The 14,958-nt window shown below is 32.9% G+C and overlaps 1 protein-coding gene across 2 annotated transcripts in view; it reads right to left on the bottom strand.

Moving 5' to 3' along the window:
• LOC130897810 (uncharacterized) overlaps positions 1–14,958 on the bottom strand; it is a 109,587-nt gene that overhangs the window by 6,177 nt on the left and 88,452 nt on the right. For both annotated transcript variants that reach the window (XM_057806724.1, XM_057806725.1), the window contains exon 6: positions 13,898–14,094. In XM_057806724.1, the coding sequence (XP_057662707.1) occupies positions 13,898–14,094 (197 nt within the window). The remainder of the gene's footprint in view (positions 1–13,897; positions 14,095–14,958) is intronic.

The following is a 14,958-nucleotide window of genomic DNA, read 5'->3' as shown; positions in this document are numbered from 1 at the left end:
TTCATGAATGTCACTCAACTTTACAAAACTTTGGGACCGAGTTTAAGTGCAGCACTCCATGCATTTACAGGATATGATTTCAACCCTGCATTTTTTAGAAAAGGCAAAAATGTCAGAGCCATCGAAGAACAGGGAAGATTTATGACAGTCGCGAAGCTTCTTACTATATTTTACGAATTTTCATTTGGGAGGAAATTGGACATGAAAATCTATAACTGGCTCTCGGACTATTATGATTCTGTTCATGTCAAAAACATTACATATGTGTGATTTGTCTAAATTTCAATCAAGTAAGATTTTTGGAGTTTACTCCTTAAGAATCGATTTGCATATATAAGGGGCCCGGTATGAGAAAAATGTGAGGAGTAAAATCTATCGATGAATGACCTCGTTACGTTTTTGGTGCGCACCCTATGATGCGCAACTTTCTAATTTGTCAGTGTCAACATACTTATATTGCTGTCATTGTGAAGTTTTATTATCATTGTGTTCCGCTAAAGTGAACTGAAAGTATTTTCAAATAACTATGGCAGAAAGAGGTGTAGATGATATTACCGGAACATCTAACAAACACGTGGTTGCAAGGTACGTTATAATTCATGTATTATATGTATGAGCATGTGCAATTTGTATTTATTAAATATTTTAATAATTATCGATGTAGTTCATATAAATATATATTTGAAAACAACACATAAAATTAGATAATCAACCCAATATGAATTATCGAGCGCATCCACATAAAATAGAAAATTTCTAACCTAACCAAAAATTAATTTTTTTGTGGATGTCTATAAATTCTTCCACGTTATTATGATTTATTTTATAAATAATTTTTAAATATTAACAACTGTAGTCAATAATTCGATAATATTATCGGAAAAATCGACAATATTTTTCATTATAATAATGTTTTTTAATTTTTAAATAATTTTCATGTACTATTTATTATTGTATGTAAAAGATTTAGTGACATAATTATCTTTTTACAACCATTTTTGTTAATCATTAAGATAATATTATATTTTAAATAAAAAATTAATTATAATAATTTAAAAAAAAATGTTTATAAAAACCTTTTTTTATCAATTTTCTTAAAGTCAGTTAAAATTTTTATAATTATGCATTTATAAATTTTCTAATTTTTTTTTATATTTTTTGACTAGGAAAAAATCTAAACCTCCAAAAACTCCAGCCGAGAGACAGCGAGCTTACAGATTAAAAAAAAAATTAATGAAGGAAGCCCAAAATATTCTGGCAATCAACCAATCTTTTTTAAGTTAAATAAACTCTTTTTGCGTCTGGTTAGACTATCGAACTTAAGGAGTAAACTCCAGTCGTGCATCGGAGCTGACACACACAATTTTTTTTTTCATATCATCATTATAACTAAAATATTTCAAATTTTATAATCTTCGTATTTCGTTCTTAAGATTTCATCGTTTTGGTGATAATATACTAATATTTTAAGCAAAAAAGTTTAATATATGAATGTTTTACTTATTTGAAGGTTGAATAAATTTAAATTTCGCACCATTTTAATTTGCGGGTATTTTGAGTCGTATTAGTAGTTATAGTTTACAAGCCTAGATGGCGCCAATTTATACTAAAACTACATGCAGGCCTTTTAAATATTAACTACTTTTATTCAAACGTGGCTGAGACTGGTAGTGATCATTTTCTTTTAGTGTCTACGGTAAGGGAACATGAAAAAAAGTAGAATAGATAATTGTAGAAAAGTCAATTTTGGACATATAAATTTGAAGAGAAAGAAGTAGCAGAACGATACGCACATACAGTTACAGAAAATACACGAATTAAACAACTAAAAAACGTTTCGGAAGACTGTGGAATGTGGAATATAAGTAGCGATAAGCGAAGCAGCAAAACAAGTACGTAGAATCAGTGGCGGACTAACAGGGGCGCGGAAGAGGTGGCCCGCCCCGGGCGGCCTCAAATGCCTCCGTGTTCCTCTGATCAAATCCTAAATAAGACTTTACAAATGTGCTAAGACCATTGAAGTTTTAAAATAAATGAAGGGCCCACAAGTAGCGCACTTTTGAAGACGATCAAATGCGCTATAATGTCTCATCACCTCTCACACCTTCTCAAGACGTAAGATGAACTACACGTCTTCAATTGTAGTGCAATAAAAAGAAACCAAAATTATGCCTTCGTGTGGTTTCCTCTTGGATAAAAACACGACAAAAAAGTTTAAAAGTCTTTTTTTTATGAGAATAGATGACGAGACGAACAAATCGCTCGCCTGATGGTAAACGACACGCTTGTCCATAACAATTCATTGTCACCCAGAAAAGAAAAATTCTGCGCGGCAATGCACTGTGCTGGTCATTCTGAGATATAGCTGTTAAATCTCTAGAGAAATTATATTCGTTCTTTTCGTCAGATACACAGAGATGGCATTTACTGAAAGAGAAAACTTGAAAAAATTTAAAACGTTTATCAGATACTTGCTGGAGTGCTCATTACGAGTCAGTAAAAGTTGTAAAAGAAAACATAGAGACAATTGTGAGTAAATTGAAACATTTTTAAGATCCAATAAAAGCAAATCTAGATACAAGATATCATCTTTCTATACATGGGGAATTAAATTTTGTTCAATAATATATTTGCAGTCTCCAAAAATGACTCTGTACATCAACATCGAGAAACGAGGAAGAAGGAAGATAAAAAGAACGATGCCGGGTGAATCAGCTCGTGATACTGGATTATCAATTCAATACGTCGGGCATTGTATAAATGCATATACCGATTTATACAAGAATTTTCGTCACGATACTGGGCCATGAAACAAATCAATAATATTTTCCAAATTATTGAAACAGAGTTTATGCTAGAAGCTTCAGATGACGCTCTGGATGTAGCATTTGACAATCTGATACAAATTTATGATGAATTTGACAAGGAGCAAGTTTTCCAAGAAATACAAAGGTACCGCAGACATGTAAAAGCCACCGATACGAGTATGGACTTTGCTGCCGAATAGAGACCCCAAGAAATCCTTCAATTTATAGCAAAATGGGACTTCAGTGAATCGTTACCCTGTATATCGCTTATATTTCAATACTTTTTGACCATTTGCATCTCGGTGGCATCATATGAGGGGAGTTTCCATTCTATATTGTAGGTATATATGTTCATTCAGCCTAAATAATTTAAAACAAATTTCACTTGCCAGATTTTAACGAAATAAACATAAACTGAATAAAAAGCTTGTAAAACTACATTTTTTTTATGCTGGGGGGGGCCTCGAAGGGGCCCCGAGCCTCTGACGGGCTTAGTCCGCCACTGCGTGGAATATGTGAAACAACTATCAACAGAAAATGGACGAACCAAATAAAGTAAGAAATAAGAAAGAAAAAAGGCATATGGAAGCGATATCTTGCAAGCAGACCAATAGGAAACTATGAAAAATACAAACAGCAGAGAAAAAAGTGAAATATGTGGTAGCTGAATCGAAGAAAGCGAGTTGGACAGACTTCGGTATCAAACTGGAAAAAGACAGCAAAAGAAACCAGAAACTATTTTATAAAACAATCAAATGATTAAGAATAGATTAGAATAATCTATTGTCCGGCATTTAGCTAGTACTCCGGGAGAATAGGCATGCGTGGCACGCCATCAGCCAACTGCCTATTATCCTGGGATATCCTGGGATATACCAAAAAACTGGGAAATAGCATTATTATCACCTACTTATAAATCAGGAGATAACAAGCAACTATAGAGGAATGGCATTACTGTGTACATAGGTGAAACTTTACGAGAAAATCAGTGATAACAAATTGAGACCAAAAGAAGAAAATTCATTAAATGATGCACAAAGCGGATTTGGCAAAGATAGAAGGGTACAAGATCAAGTATTTACCATCAAACAAATTATGTATAGTACATAACTATAAACTTAGACCACACATCACTATGTGGTATATGTGTATTACAAAGTCCAAGCGACTAGCTCCTCAGTTAGCTCAAGACCACCATTGAGTGTATTATTCCATTCCAAGGAGTAGGCAGATTGAGACCACGGAATCGGATTACTACACCAATGAACGAATAACCCACCCTTCTCTTGATAATTACTTATAGAAATAATAATAATAATAATAATAATAACGGTAGACATAATCACGACCTCAACGGAACTTCAAACAGATGGCTTACTAGCGGTACTGTCTTTCCAGAGACCGAACACTTTATGATAGCTAATCATTATTAGCACTAATAACTACAATAAAAATGTTATTGAGGATCCGAACACCCAACAAACATCGGATACCATTCAAAACATAACATCTGCTTGTAGTGTGGGACTTAATACTCATTATCTGCACCGACATAATCAAGTGTGCAACATCATCCACCAGAAACTGACCAACAAGTGCGGTCTTCTCAATACGTATACACCGTATTACAAGTACCAGTCGCAGAAGGGGCTCGGAAGTAACAATTTCAGACTCTACTACTATAGGTCCATTATCACCGATAGACAGGTGACGAATAATAGACCTGGCACAAACACCAGGAGAACCTGAGAATCTCGCAATTGAGATTAAACCGATGTGGTACGGTGAAAATGTAGAAACAATCCTAGTTTTTATGTCAGCAACCGACGTCGTGTCTAAGACTATACAAACCCAACCTGGGTTTACCAAAAAACACCTTCGCCGACACAGTGCGTTTGTTTTATTATGTGAACTGAGTCTCATCCTTTTGATACTTTGTATCGGGATAGTTAAAGTGAGTAGTGTAAGTCTTTCGCATAATAATAGCGGCCACAGAATGAGATAACTAAGACAGTGACCAGAACAAATAACATTGCTATGAATTGCTATTTACTTAACTCGAATCAGACGAATCGTGTTCGTAAAATACAGACTCAAAAAAAAGAGTCACCATCTATTATTCGTTAATAGTTAACGGCAATTTTAATAAATATTAATATAACCTCTATGTATAAAATTTTCTCAATGTGATTACAAGTTTCAGTCTTGCAAATACTTCTTATATAATGAAGATCAATTTTTATAGCTTATATACCGAAATATACACAAATACCCTGGCTAATAGTAATGATATCGTGAATTGATGTCACTTATGACTTGTTCTGAAATATGTTCGTTCCATATTTTAGCGCCATTTTTAAAACAATGCCAAAAGTGGCTGAACTTATATTTTCTTATGTATAAATAAGATGTAGGAACGGTTTCCAACAAAGAGACTTGAAAAAGGGGCCAACAGCTTCCAAATTGTCTTGACAATACGCTCATGTCACAAAACACAATTGACTCGCGAACTTTTGGTCGCCAAAAGTCTCTCTACCTATCCACATCCATCTTTATAACCAGATTTAGCACCCAGCGACTTCTAGCTCTAAAAATTCTATTAGCAAAATGTTTAAACATAGTTTCTGACATTGAAAATATACAATACATCAGATGAAAGCCTTTCCGAAAGAGGCTTCTAGAAATTCTTCCAGTCATTAATCAATTTTGAGATAAACGCCAATGGCAGTACATTGGAGGAATTCAATTCAAATTTTATATTAACTATTCAAAAATCTAAGTAATGGCTTCGATGACCAATTACTGTCAACAAAACAAAAACAAAAATTTATTTTCTTTAGGTGATAAAATAGAAATCTGTAATAATTTAAATATAAATACCTGTAAACATTCAGATCCAAGTTTCAAGAAATTGCATGAGAATTAATGATTAGTGATTAAAAATTCAAAAAGTGCACAAAACACTATTTACAAAACCATAATGCTTCCTGCTAAGTGAAATGTTTGCAACGTAAATAATAAACACACCTCGAATTTTGTAATTTTACAGAATACTTGAGATTATGGTTAGCAATTAGAAGTGAGAATGTATTTTCAATGCATTTCATGAATTTCAACAATTCATATGGGATAAATATTTATTATGCGATAATAAAAATACGAGAAAGTTGATACTCGTCATCATAGTCCAGGCTACCAAAGTAAAAATGAGGTATTACCTCCGATTTCCATGAACCTGCATCGATTTGCATGAAAATTTGGAATTTAGCTTGACTTACCCTCATTTTCAAAATCTACACTATGCTGATATGTGCTTATTACTCTCAGGTGGTGCAAACTATCTCTTATTGCAAAAAATCAATAAAATTAGCATAGTATAATAGCAATAATAGCAAAGTAGGTATAAGCATTTAATGAGTAGAAAAATATTTTTGAAGTTTGAATAAAAGTTGTCCAATACTTTAATATAGTATTAAAATTTTTCAACACTGCTTGTTGTATTTCATCCCTTATAAAGCCCCCCGGTTAATATGAAATTAAAAAATTCTATTTAATTACTTTGTAGTAGCTTACTCATATTAAATTGACTCTTTTGTTTGTGTTCAACTCAAATATTTTGCATCCCAAATATTCAACCATTATAAATCATCCCTTATTTCGAAAGAAATTGGAAAAAAATAATTATATTATTTATAGTTACATTTATATATTATACTAATTCATTTTGATGATTTATTTATTTTAAATGGACATATTTTTATCTGTTTTGACTTTGTCTTTTGTCTATTTTGTTTTTATAATTTTCAACCCGTATAAATCATCCCCTATTTTGGAAGGAATTGAAAAAAATATTTACAGACATATTTATAAAATTATTCGATTTATTTATTTCGAATTGTCTTTTTTTGACCTCTTTACGTTGAATATTATGTATTTAAAATTTTCAACCCCTATAAATCATCCTTTATAAAAAATAAAAATATATAAAAAAAGTCTACAAGATTTATACAATGTTATACTTATACGTCCCTTAAAAATTATCTATTAAGAGGAAACATTTTTAAGAAATTTGTTAAATTTAAAAGGAAAATTAGATTGTTAATTTTATATTATTATTTCACTTTATATGACAGGGAAGAATTCTTAATACACTTTTTTAAAAATTTTCATCATCGTCGTCACTATTTTCGTTCTCTCCCTCTTCGTAATCCATTATTGGCGCACAATTCTGGGAATTTTGACTAGCACAATCACCGAAGATTGAGTTGCAAAACAGCTAGTGGTAGATTTCCCAGCAGGCTGAGTAGACTGTAGCCTAGGGCGGCGGATTTCATGAGACGGCAAATTTTGTCCAGCAATTTCCATTCACAAAATTTTAAAAAATGTATTATTCACACTAACAAGATGACTTTTAAGAACAGAGATCTTCAAGTTTTTCGAAGAAATGGAGGTGGAATTAGGCGTACAGAAAGAATACACTAGAGAAACGAAAAAATACAACAAATTAGAAGATTTAATGAAACCCCCAATGAAGATATTGGAATTAATGATTACTTTAGAATTAAGACGTTTCCAGTCGTCTCATATCCGCGTTGGCGAAACGGCAGAGTCCTATAAAGGATTCAACTTGAAATAGTCATTTCTTGCAAAATTGAATTGTTACCATGGATTCTAACAGAAAAGTTTTTTGGAAAAATTGTACCCTAATTATCTAGAAACCAAATTAGTTCAAAGCTACCGTTCACTCTTTACTTTGTGTACACTTTGCTCTGTGTACACAAGCTTAAAATTGTTCAGGTGAGAGAAGCTTTTCTTGCTAGAAAATAATCAAAAAACTATTTACTATCGATTTAAATCCAAGAAATGTTCAAAGTCTTGACTCTTTTATAGAGTCAGAACTAATGAACAAGTTTTCGTACGACAATATAATTAATGATTTTGTTGGTAACTGTCAGTGTAATAAAAAATATGTATCAACGTTTCTCGTTGTATAACCTTTTTTCATATTTATACCGTACCTTACTAAAGTAGCATACATGGTACAACTTTTCTTTTAAAACAATTTGTTTTAATAGTTTTTTGCTGTGAAAATAATGAAGAATTATTACTCTTAGTTTTCAAATTATAAAGTTGAGATTTTTTTAATAGGAAATGTAATATGTATAATTGTGAACCAAAGTATCGAATTTTAGAGGTCAGTGAGCCGGCAGAAGATTAATAGCCTAGAGGTGACCAATCTGTAAATCCACCACTGAAAACAGCCCAACGGCAGCTACGTGATGTACCGCATCCTTTTTGCAATAGCAAAATATCATTTGGAAAAGTTCCTGTGATGCAGGGCTATTCTGCATTCTAATGGGTTCCAATGAGCCTTCATTTCTAATCCATCCCCAATCAGTAGGTTTAATAGTTTTATTCCTAAGCCAAATTTGGTAATATACCTTTTTATTATGCTGATCTAGAACATCTACTATTGGCACAAAGGATGATAATCTTACGACACTGTTTTTTGTATTTGCCTTAATAAAGGACTCATATCGCTCTTTTTCAATATACGAGTACTATTAAAAATTTTCAATTTCTTGCATTTAGTGTATATAACTTTTTGGCCATATCTTGGTTAATTGTCAAAAAAATTAGTCGCTCAAAACGTAGATTTATAGGAAATTTTATAATCTACTAGCAGACCCGGCCACGCGTTGCTGTGGCTGAGTTATTTGATTTGAAATAATTCTAATGACAATACAATTGCTCTCTCTTCTGCTTGTTCAATGAAATTATACTGGCATCTAGTTGTTACACGTTCTTCACAATTGCCCATAAAATAGATCTGAAGAAATTTTGTATCTTCATTTGGCATTGGTATCAATGATCCAATTTTATGATATGGCTGACCTTGAATTTTGAATGTTGTCTCAAACTTACGACTATCAGATGACAAATCACAAACTTTAAATGCTCCAAACGACGTCATTTGAAAGCAAGAATTAAATTTTCGTGTCTTACGCAAAAATAATTTTGATTCATTTGAAATGGCAGAAAGAAGGGATTTCAAAGGTTCAGGTGGAGTAAGGATTGGAGACAAAACAACTTTTTCTGATGCGCAACACATGCCGGGTGTTTCATTGCGAAATTTTAACGCCTGACAATAATTGCATATTTTTTCTATCGCACCAATAGTAACTTTCAAATCAGCCGAGTATTTGATGTCTAGTTCATAATTAAATGCAAGACGAACAAATGCTCCACGTGTTACTGCGCAGTTGGTTCGTTGATTTTCTCGGTTTTGTTCTCTATATGAATCTATGTGTTGTTGACGTGCCACCCTGTTTCTCAATGCATTTTCTTATCGACGATTATCACGCTGTTCTCGTGCACGAATTTCTGCTTTGCGAATTCTTCGAGCTGCATTTCTTTCTGCTCTCTGTTCGACTCATTCATGAGCTCTTTCAACACGTGCACATCAAGTCTTCTTCTATGGGCATTAAGGTTGGATTTTTTGGGTGGAATTTTACTAAAAATAGTAATTGAATTTTTAATGCGAATGAATGTCGCCGTTCTCTGAATAACTGAAGTAAAAAAAAATAGTCGAAGTAATGTACGCAAACTACGATTAATAACAACAATCAACGTTGATGATCAGTTTATTATTAATTATTGAGACCATTACTTTAAATAATAACTATCCTATAATTTAAGTTGGACCAAATTACATGTAGGGGAAATGTGCCTATGATGGACCCCTTAAGGAAATATCATTACAACTTTTTTAGTTTTGGACTTATTAATTTTTTTTACATGAAAATATATACTTAGCTCGAAGTTTATTATAGTATAGGAAGATTTTTCTGCCAAATAATTTCCTGTTTAATAGCATAGCTATTTTTAAAAAAGTAGTCGAGGGGTCCATCATTGGCACACATCTGCCCATGTCGGACCCCTTTAAAATAAATGAAAAAAAAATGTCTTTAAAGTTTTATTAGAAAAAATATAGAACAAACTAACATCACGTTAGGTACAGAGCTCACAAATAAAAGACTTGCAATGGAAGGAAACACCAGCGCACTCATTATGGCACCACGAGTTACATTTTTGACAACGAATCCACTTTTCTTTTGCACGTGAGTGCGAGAATAACTCATTGCAGTAAAGGCAGCTAGCATCATCATCTGAGTCATCTTGACCCTTTTCCAAAAAGTTCTCTAAGGCGGATTCATTTTCATCAGAACTGTCATTTTCAATGACAAGTTTCCGTTTTACTATCCTGGCTTGTTGTTTTCTTATCTTTGTTTCCTTTTCTATAACCTTCTCTTTGAGTTCATGAATTTCTGGTGTTGAATTCAAATGACCAGTTCTTCCCCTTCTTCTGCATTTTTTTTACCAGTACCAATTGCTACAGTTTGAGGGGGAGGACAAATTTCCTTCACAGAAATGTCGAGAACTGACGATGAAGACATGTTAAGACCAGATGTGGATGGGGTTTGAATTTCTAATTCCATTTGGTTCTCGATGATATCTCCTTGAGCCTCGGGAATCTGCTTATCCGTTGCTAAAGCTGGTGCAAACTGCCAGTCCTCGAAGACATGAGGATTGAAAGGATGAATGCCAGTCTTTTTGAACGAATTTATTGCATTTGATGGTACAGCACTCTTCAAATAAGCTTGATTGAGAAGACCTGCTATTTTGAATTGAGTCACTGCCTTCCCCGAGTTTTGACGAAGCCATAATTGAATTTCTTGATCAAAATACGTATGAAGAGGACGGAAGAATCCTACGTCCAATGGTTGAACGTGATGTGAACAATGTGCCGGGAAGCAGAACACAATTACCCCATTTTCTTTTGCAAACTGAAGAGATTCGAGACTCTTATGGCTACTGTGCCCATCTAGGAGCAAAAGAACCTTATTGTTATTAGATGCTTTCGTATACTTCACGAAATGCTTTAGCCATCTACAAAAAATTTCACTGGTCATCCAACCTTTTTCTTGTACGAAAGCTATGCTACCAACGGGAGCACCGTTCATAAGCTCATCGTTCATCCTTTGACGAGGGTAAATAAGAGCAGGAGGGATGTAAGTGCCCATGACATTCATTGCGCACACTACGGTCACGTGCTGCCCACGCTCTGCACTGCTGAGTGCACCAACTTGCTTCCGACCTTTTGAAGCGTAAATTTTTTGACATTTTTTTTGGACCGTAGTCAAACCTGACTCATCCATATTAAATATATTTTCGGGAGGAAAGTTGTACTGCTCCAGAGTGTTAGATAGTGCATTGAAATAGGCTTGAATATTAGGCTTGTTAAAAGCCTGGGCTCTAGCTAATGATGTACTTTCTGGACTACGCAAAGAAATTCGTGGATTGCGCTTCAGGAATCCTCTCACCCATTTCCAACCTGCCATTTTTGTTTCACGATTGAAATGATGCTCTATTTTATTTTTTTCGGCTACTTCGAATACCATCCGCCGCAAATTTTTAGAGGTTAAACCAAAAAAACGTGTTTCCATATCAATAATATATCCTGCAATCTCCTCTTCGATGGCTTTAGAGAAAATTGCGGTTCGTCCTCCCAAATTACCCTTGGAACTGTCCTGTTTAGCCAAACGCCTTCGCAAAGTTGTTTTGGGAACATTGAAGGTCTTTGCAGCCAACTTAAAGCCCATACTGTGATCTTGTACGTTCTCAATAGCCTGTCGCATATCATGCTCGTCCCACTGTTGTCTTTTTTTGGATGCCATCTCTATAAATGGAAAAGAAAAACTACTAAAACAATATATTTATTTTGTTTATTTCAGTTCCAATGATGGACCCCTGGTTCATCATTGGGATCCGTTAAGTAGTCTATCATAGGCCATATTGCATAAATCAGATAAAAATCTCAATTTTTTTTGTTCTCCGCCATAACCTCAATTTTTACTCGCCAATCAACATGCAACAGTTCTATCAAGCTGTAGTAACAAAATCAGATTCTAGCTAAGAGTAAAACAAAAGTTATCTAACATCATGCCATGCTACTTTGTTATATCAATACATACCAATTTCAATTTATTTATTTATTTTCACAAAAACGGTTTAGATTCGCAAGAGCGCTTGTAAACAACTGACTATAAGCATCAATCAACCCAACCAATATGGTGGTAGTGTAATATGCGCGGTAAATTTGAAAATATAGCTAGTGGTCCATCATTGGCGGGGGTCCATCATAGGCACATTTCCCCTATATGCCAACTTTCACGAATATCAGTTGACTCGTTTTTGAGTTCATTCGGAACATGCACACGGACAATGAATTTTTATATATTAAGATTAAATTTCTTTAGCACTCTATTTTTAAAAGGGTGAGTTTAAAAGGTTATAAAATGGTATCAGTCATACGTGAGAGTATGATTTGTAAGGTAATATCTCAGTTATTTTAGAAGTTACAAAAAATTAAAAAAAAACAAAATATTTATTTAAAAAATACTTACTTTTTGTTTCTTATCAATTTTTATGTATATCCTATGGTTTTTTAGAAATTTTGAAAAAAATGAGAAATTTTTAAAAATTTCGAAAATTTCCAGAAAACTTCCAGAAATCATTATTAGTACGTAAATGCAATAAATTATCATTCTTGCAATTTGGGCACTATTGCTTAGTATGGAAATGAATTTTTTTCTACAAAAAAAAATATAAATCACTTTTATTTCGGCCATAACTTTCTTAGTTTTTATGCTAGAGAGTTCTACTAACTCTCATTCCAAAGCTACTAAAAAGTACTTTGAAAAAGATTATATGCAGTTACATCGAAAAGTTGACCGTTTTATTGTTACTAGACGTTGAGTTAAATTTTCGTTCGATAAAAGTATTCAACCTTCAATAACTCATAACTTGGTTTGTATTATGCCCAATCTCTTTATTTTTTTATAAGCTTTTTCTGTCATTTAGTTATTTAGAGTTATTTATGAAAAATCTATTAAAAACGTGTTTTTTTTCAAGAAAATTTTCAATCGCACATAACTAAAAAAATAGATTTTTCGAAAACAATTATAAGAATATTTTTTGCTTAAAATTTAGTCCTCTATCAATTTCCGCAGTTATTTTCAACATAAAAATGTATTGTTGGGGTGGAACCCAACCCTAGTGCAAAATCGCACATTGGTGTAGGGTAGATTTTGCTTGTTGAGGTATTCCCTACATGCTGTCAAAATTTAATTCAAATCGATGCACGTTCATGGAAATCGAATACAAATACAAAGAAAGTTGGAAGAGGATGGCGATGATTTTAATAATTTTTTTTATAACAAGTGTTTATTAACAATCAGAATTTTTTATACATTCCCTGGGTTAATTTTCTCGCGATCTTAGATAATCTAACTTGTCTTGGTTAGGCTTACATCTAGTGATTTAACCTCTTATACCTCATATTGGGTCGATTGGCCAACTTTTTTTCAGTCTTTCTGCTTTTCTTGGCATTAACAACTGCTCTAGTAGTGGGTTTCTATAGTTTTGTGGTGTTTGATGATTCTTTCTTGGATAACTTCTTATACAGTGGGCACTCCTAGGTCCACGTGAATGATGTGATTTGTTAACATACCATGGAGTGTCTACTAGTTGACGGAGTATTTTAGATTGGGATTTCTGAATAATATTTATATTAGATTAGCGCAACCCCACAGCTCTATACCATATGTCCACATAGGCTTGATGACAGACGACAGAAAAGGATGACGACGATTTTAATAAAATGAAACAAAATTAACTTGAAATGGTTCTAAACGACAAATTTTCTTTAGAACTCTCAAAGTAGTTAGTTTATAAATGTGAATGAACAACTGCATATAGTATCTTAAATAAAACTTCTACTTATGGATGCGACAATTAAACCTGAATCTGAAAAATATATACGTTCAAGAAAACCGCCGAAATTTAGATGAAAAGAAAAAATTTGTACAACTGACTCATAAAAAAAGTAATTAAATCACATGATAGCATATTTGTCAAGTAGTTTTTGAAATTGTATACCAAAGGGATAACATGCAAGGAGATAAGACGAGATGAATAAATATTAGACAATAACTGGAAGAGCAAATACACGAACTAAAATTACTTACATTATATAGATCCAAATGTGATGAGCTTTTATATAAAGGATGTCCAGGCTGTCCTCCTTGACCTGGTATATTATGAATTAGCTTCCCACCTTTTGCTTCGATCACAACTTCATAGGGACTGGCATAACTTAATATCGCCAATGCATCTTCGTATACCATATGTTCAAAATTAATGGTCACACTATTAATACGATCGCCTAAAACCATAAATCATAAGTAATGATAAATAAAGGGTTGATCAAACCGAATAAAAGTGTAAATAGAGCCATGTTTCTGTTTTTAAATTGATTTTAGGCCTATTCTGTTATAAAATTAGATTTTTTTATAATTTTTGAAAGATAGATAAAAATATTGACGTTACGACTACTTTTAGTCTTTATCAAAATATCATATTTTGACTAAAAAGTCTACAAGTAGTCGAAACGTCAATATTTTTATCTATCTTTCAAAAATTTTATAACAGTAGGGACCAGAAATCAAGACGATTTAAAAACAGAGACATACATAAAAGGTCTCAGAAATAGTAAATTAAATAGAGCCATATTTGTTAATTTTAATTTTTTTTTCATAAATTAGTCTTTAAACTAAACAAAAATAATTTGTTTTTTTTTAACTTCAAGATTATTGTTTTGTTTCTTGAACATAAATTCAAATTTAACCTTTGAATTCCGGTGCTTTTCAAAATAACGTAGATGCCGATATGGGTTCCCTTGAGGACTCCATAAGAAATATAATAAGATAATTTGATAAAAACAAGAAGTATTAGCTATAGCAAATTTACACAAACATCGTTTTATGAAATACTGTGCTGCGCACAGCGCCATATCATTGCGAACTAAATCCTATAGAACTTATATGGGCGCAAGTGAAAGGATTTGTAGCAAGACACAACACGACATTCAAAATGAAATACATTAATCTACTGTTTGATCAAGACATTAAGGAAGTGACACCAGGAAACAGATGAAAAGCAGTTCAGCATGTCATTAAAGAAGAGGAGAAAATCTGGGATCTTGACTACTGGATCGATTGGACCGTCGACCCGTTAATTATAACTTCAA

This window comes from Diorhabda carinulata, chromosome 9 (assembly GCF_026250575.1).
Source record: "Diorhabda carinulata isolate Delta chromosome 9, icDioCari1.1, whole genome shotgun sequence".
Classification (NCBI taxonomy): Eukaryota; Metazoa; Arthropoda; class Insecta; order Coleoptera; family Chrysomelidae; genus Diorhabda; species Diorhabda carinulata.
Note: the sequence above shows the minus strand (reverse complement) of the source record. Positions and strands in the feature narration are given on the sequence as shown.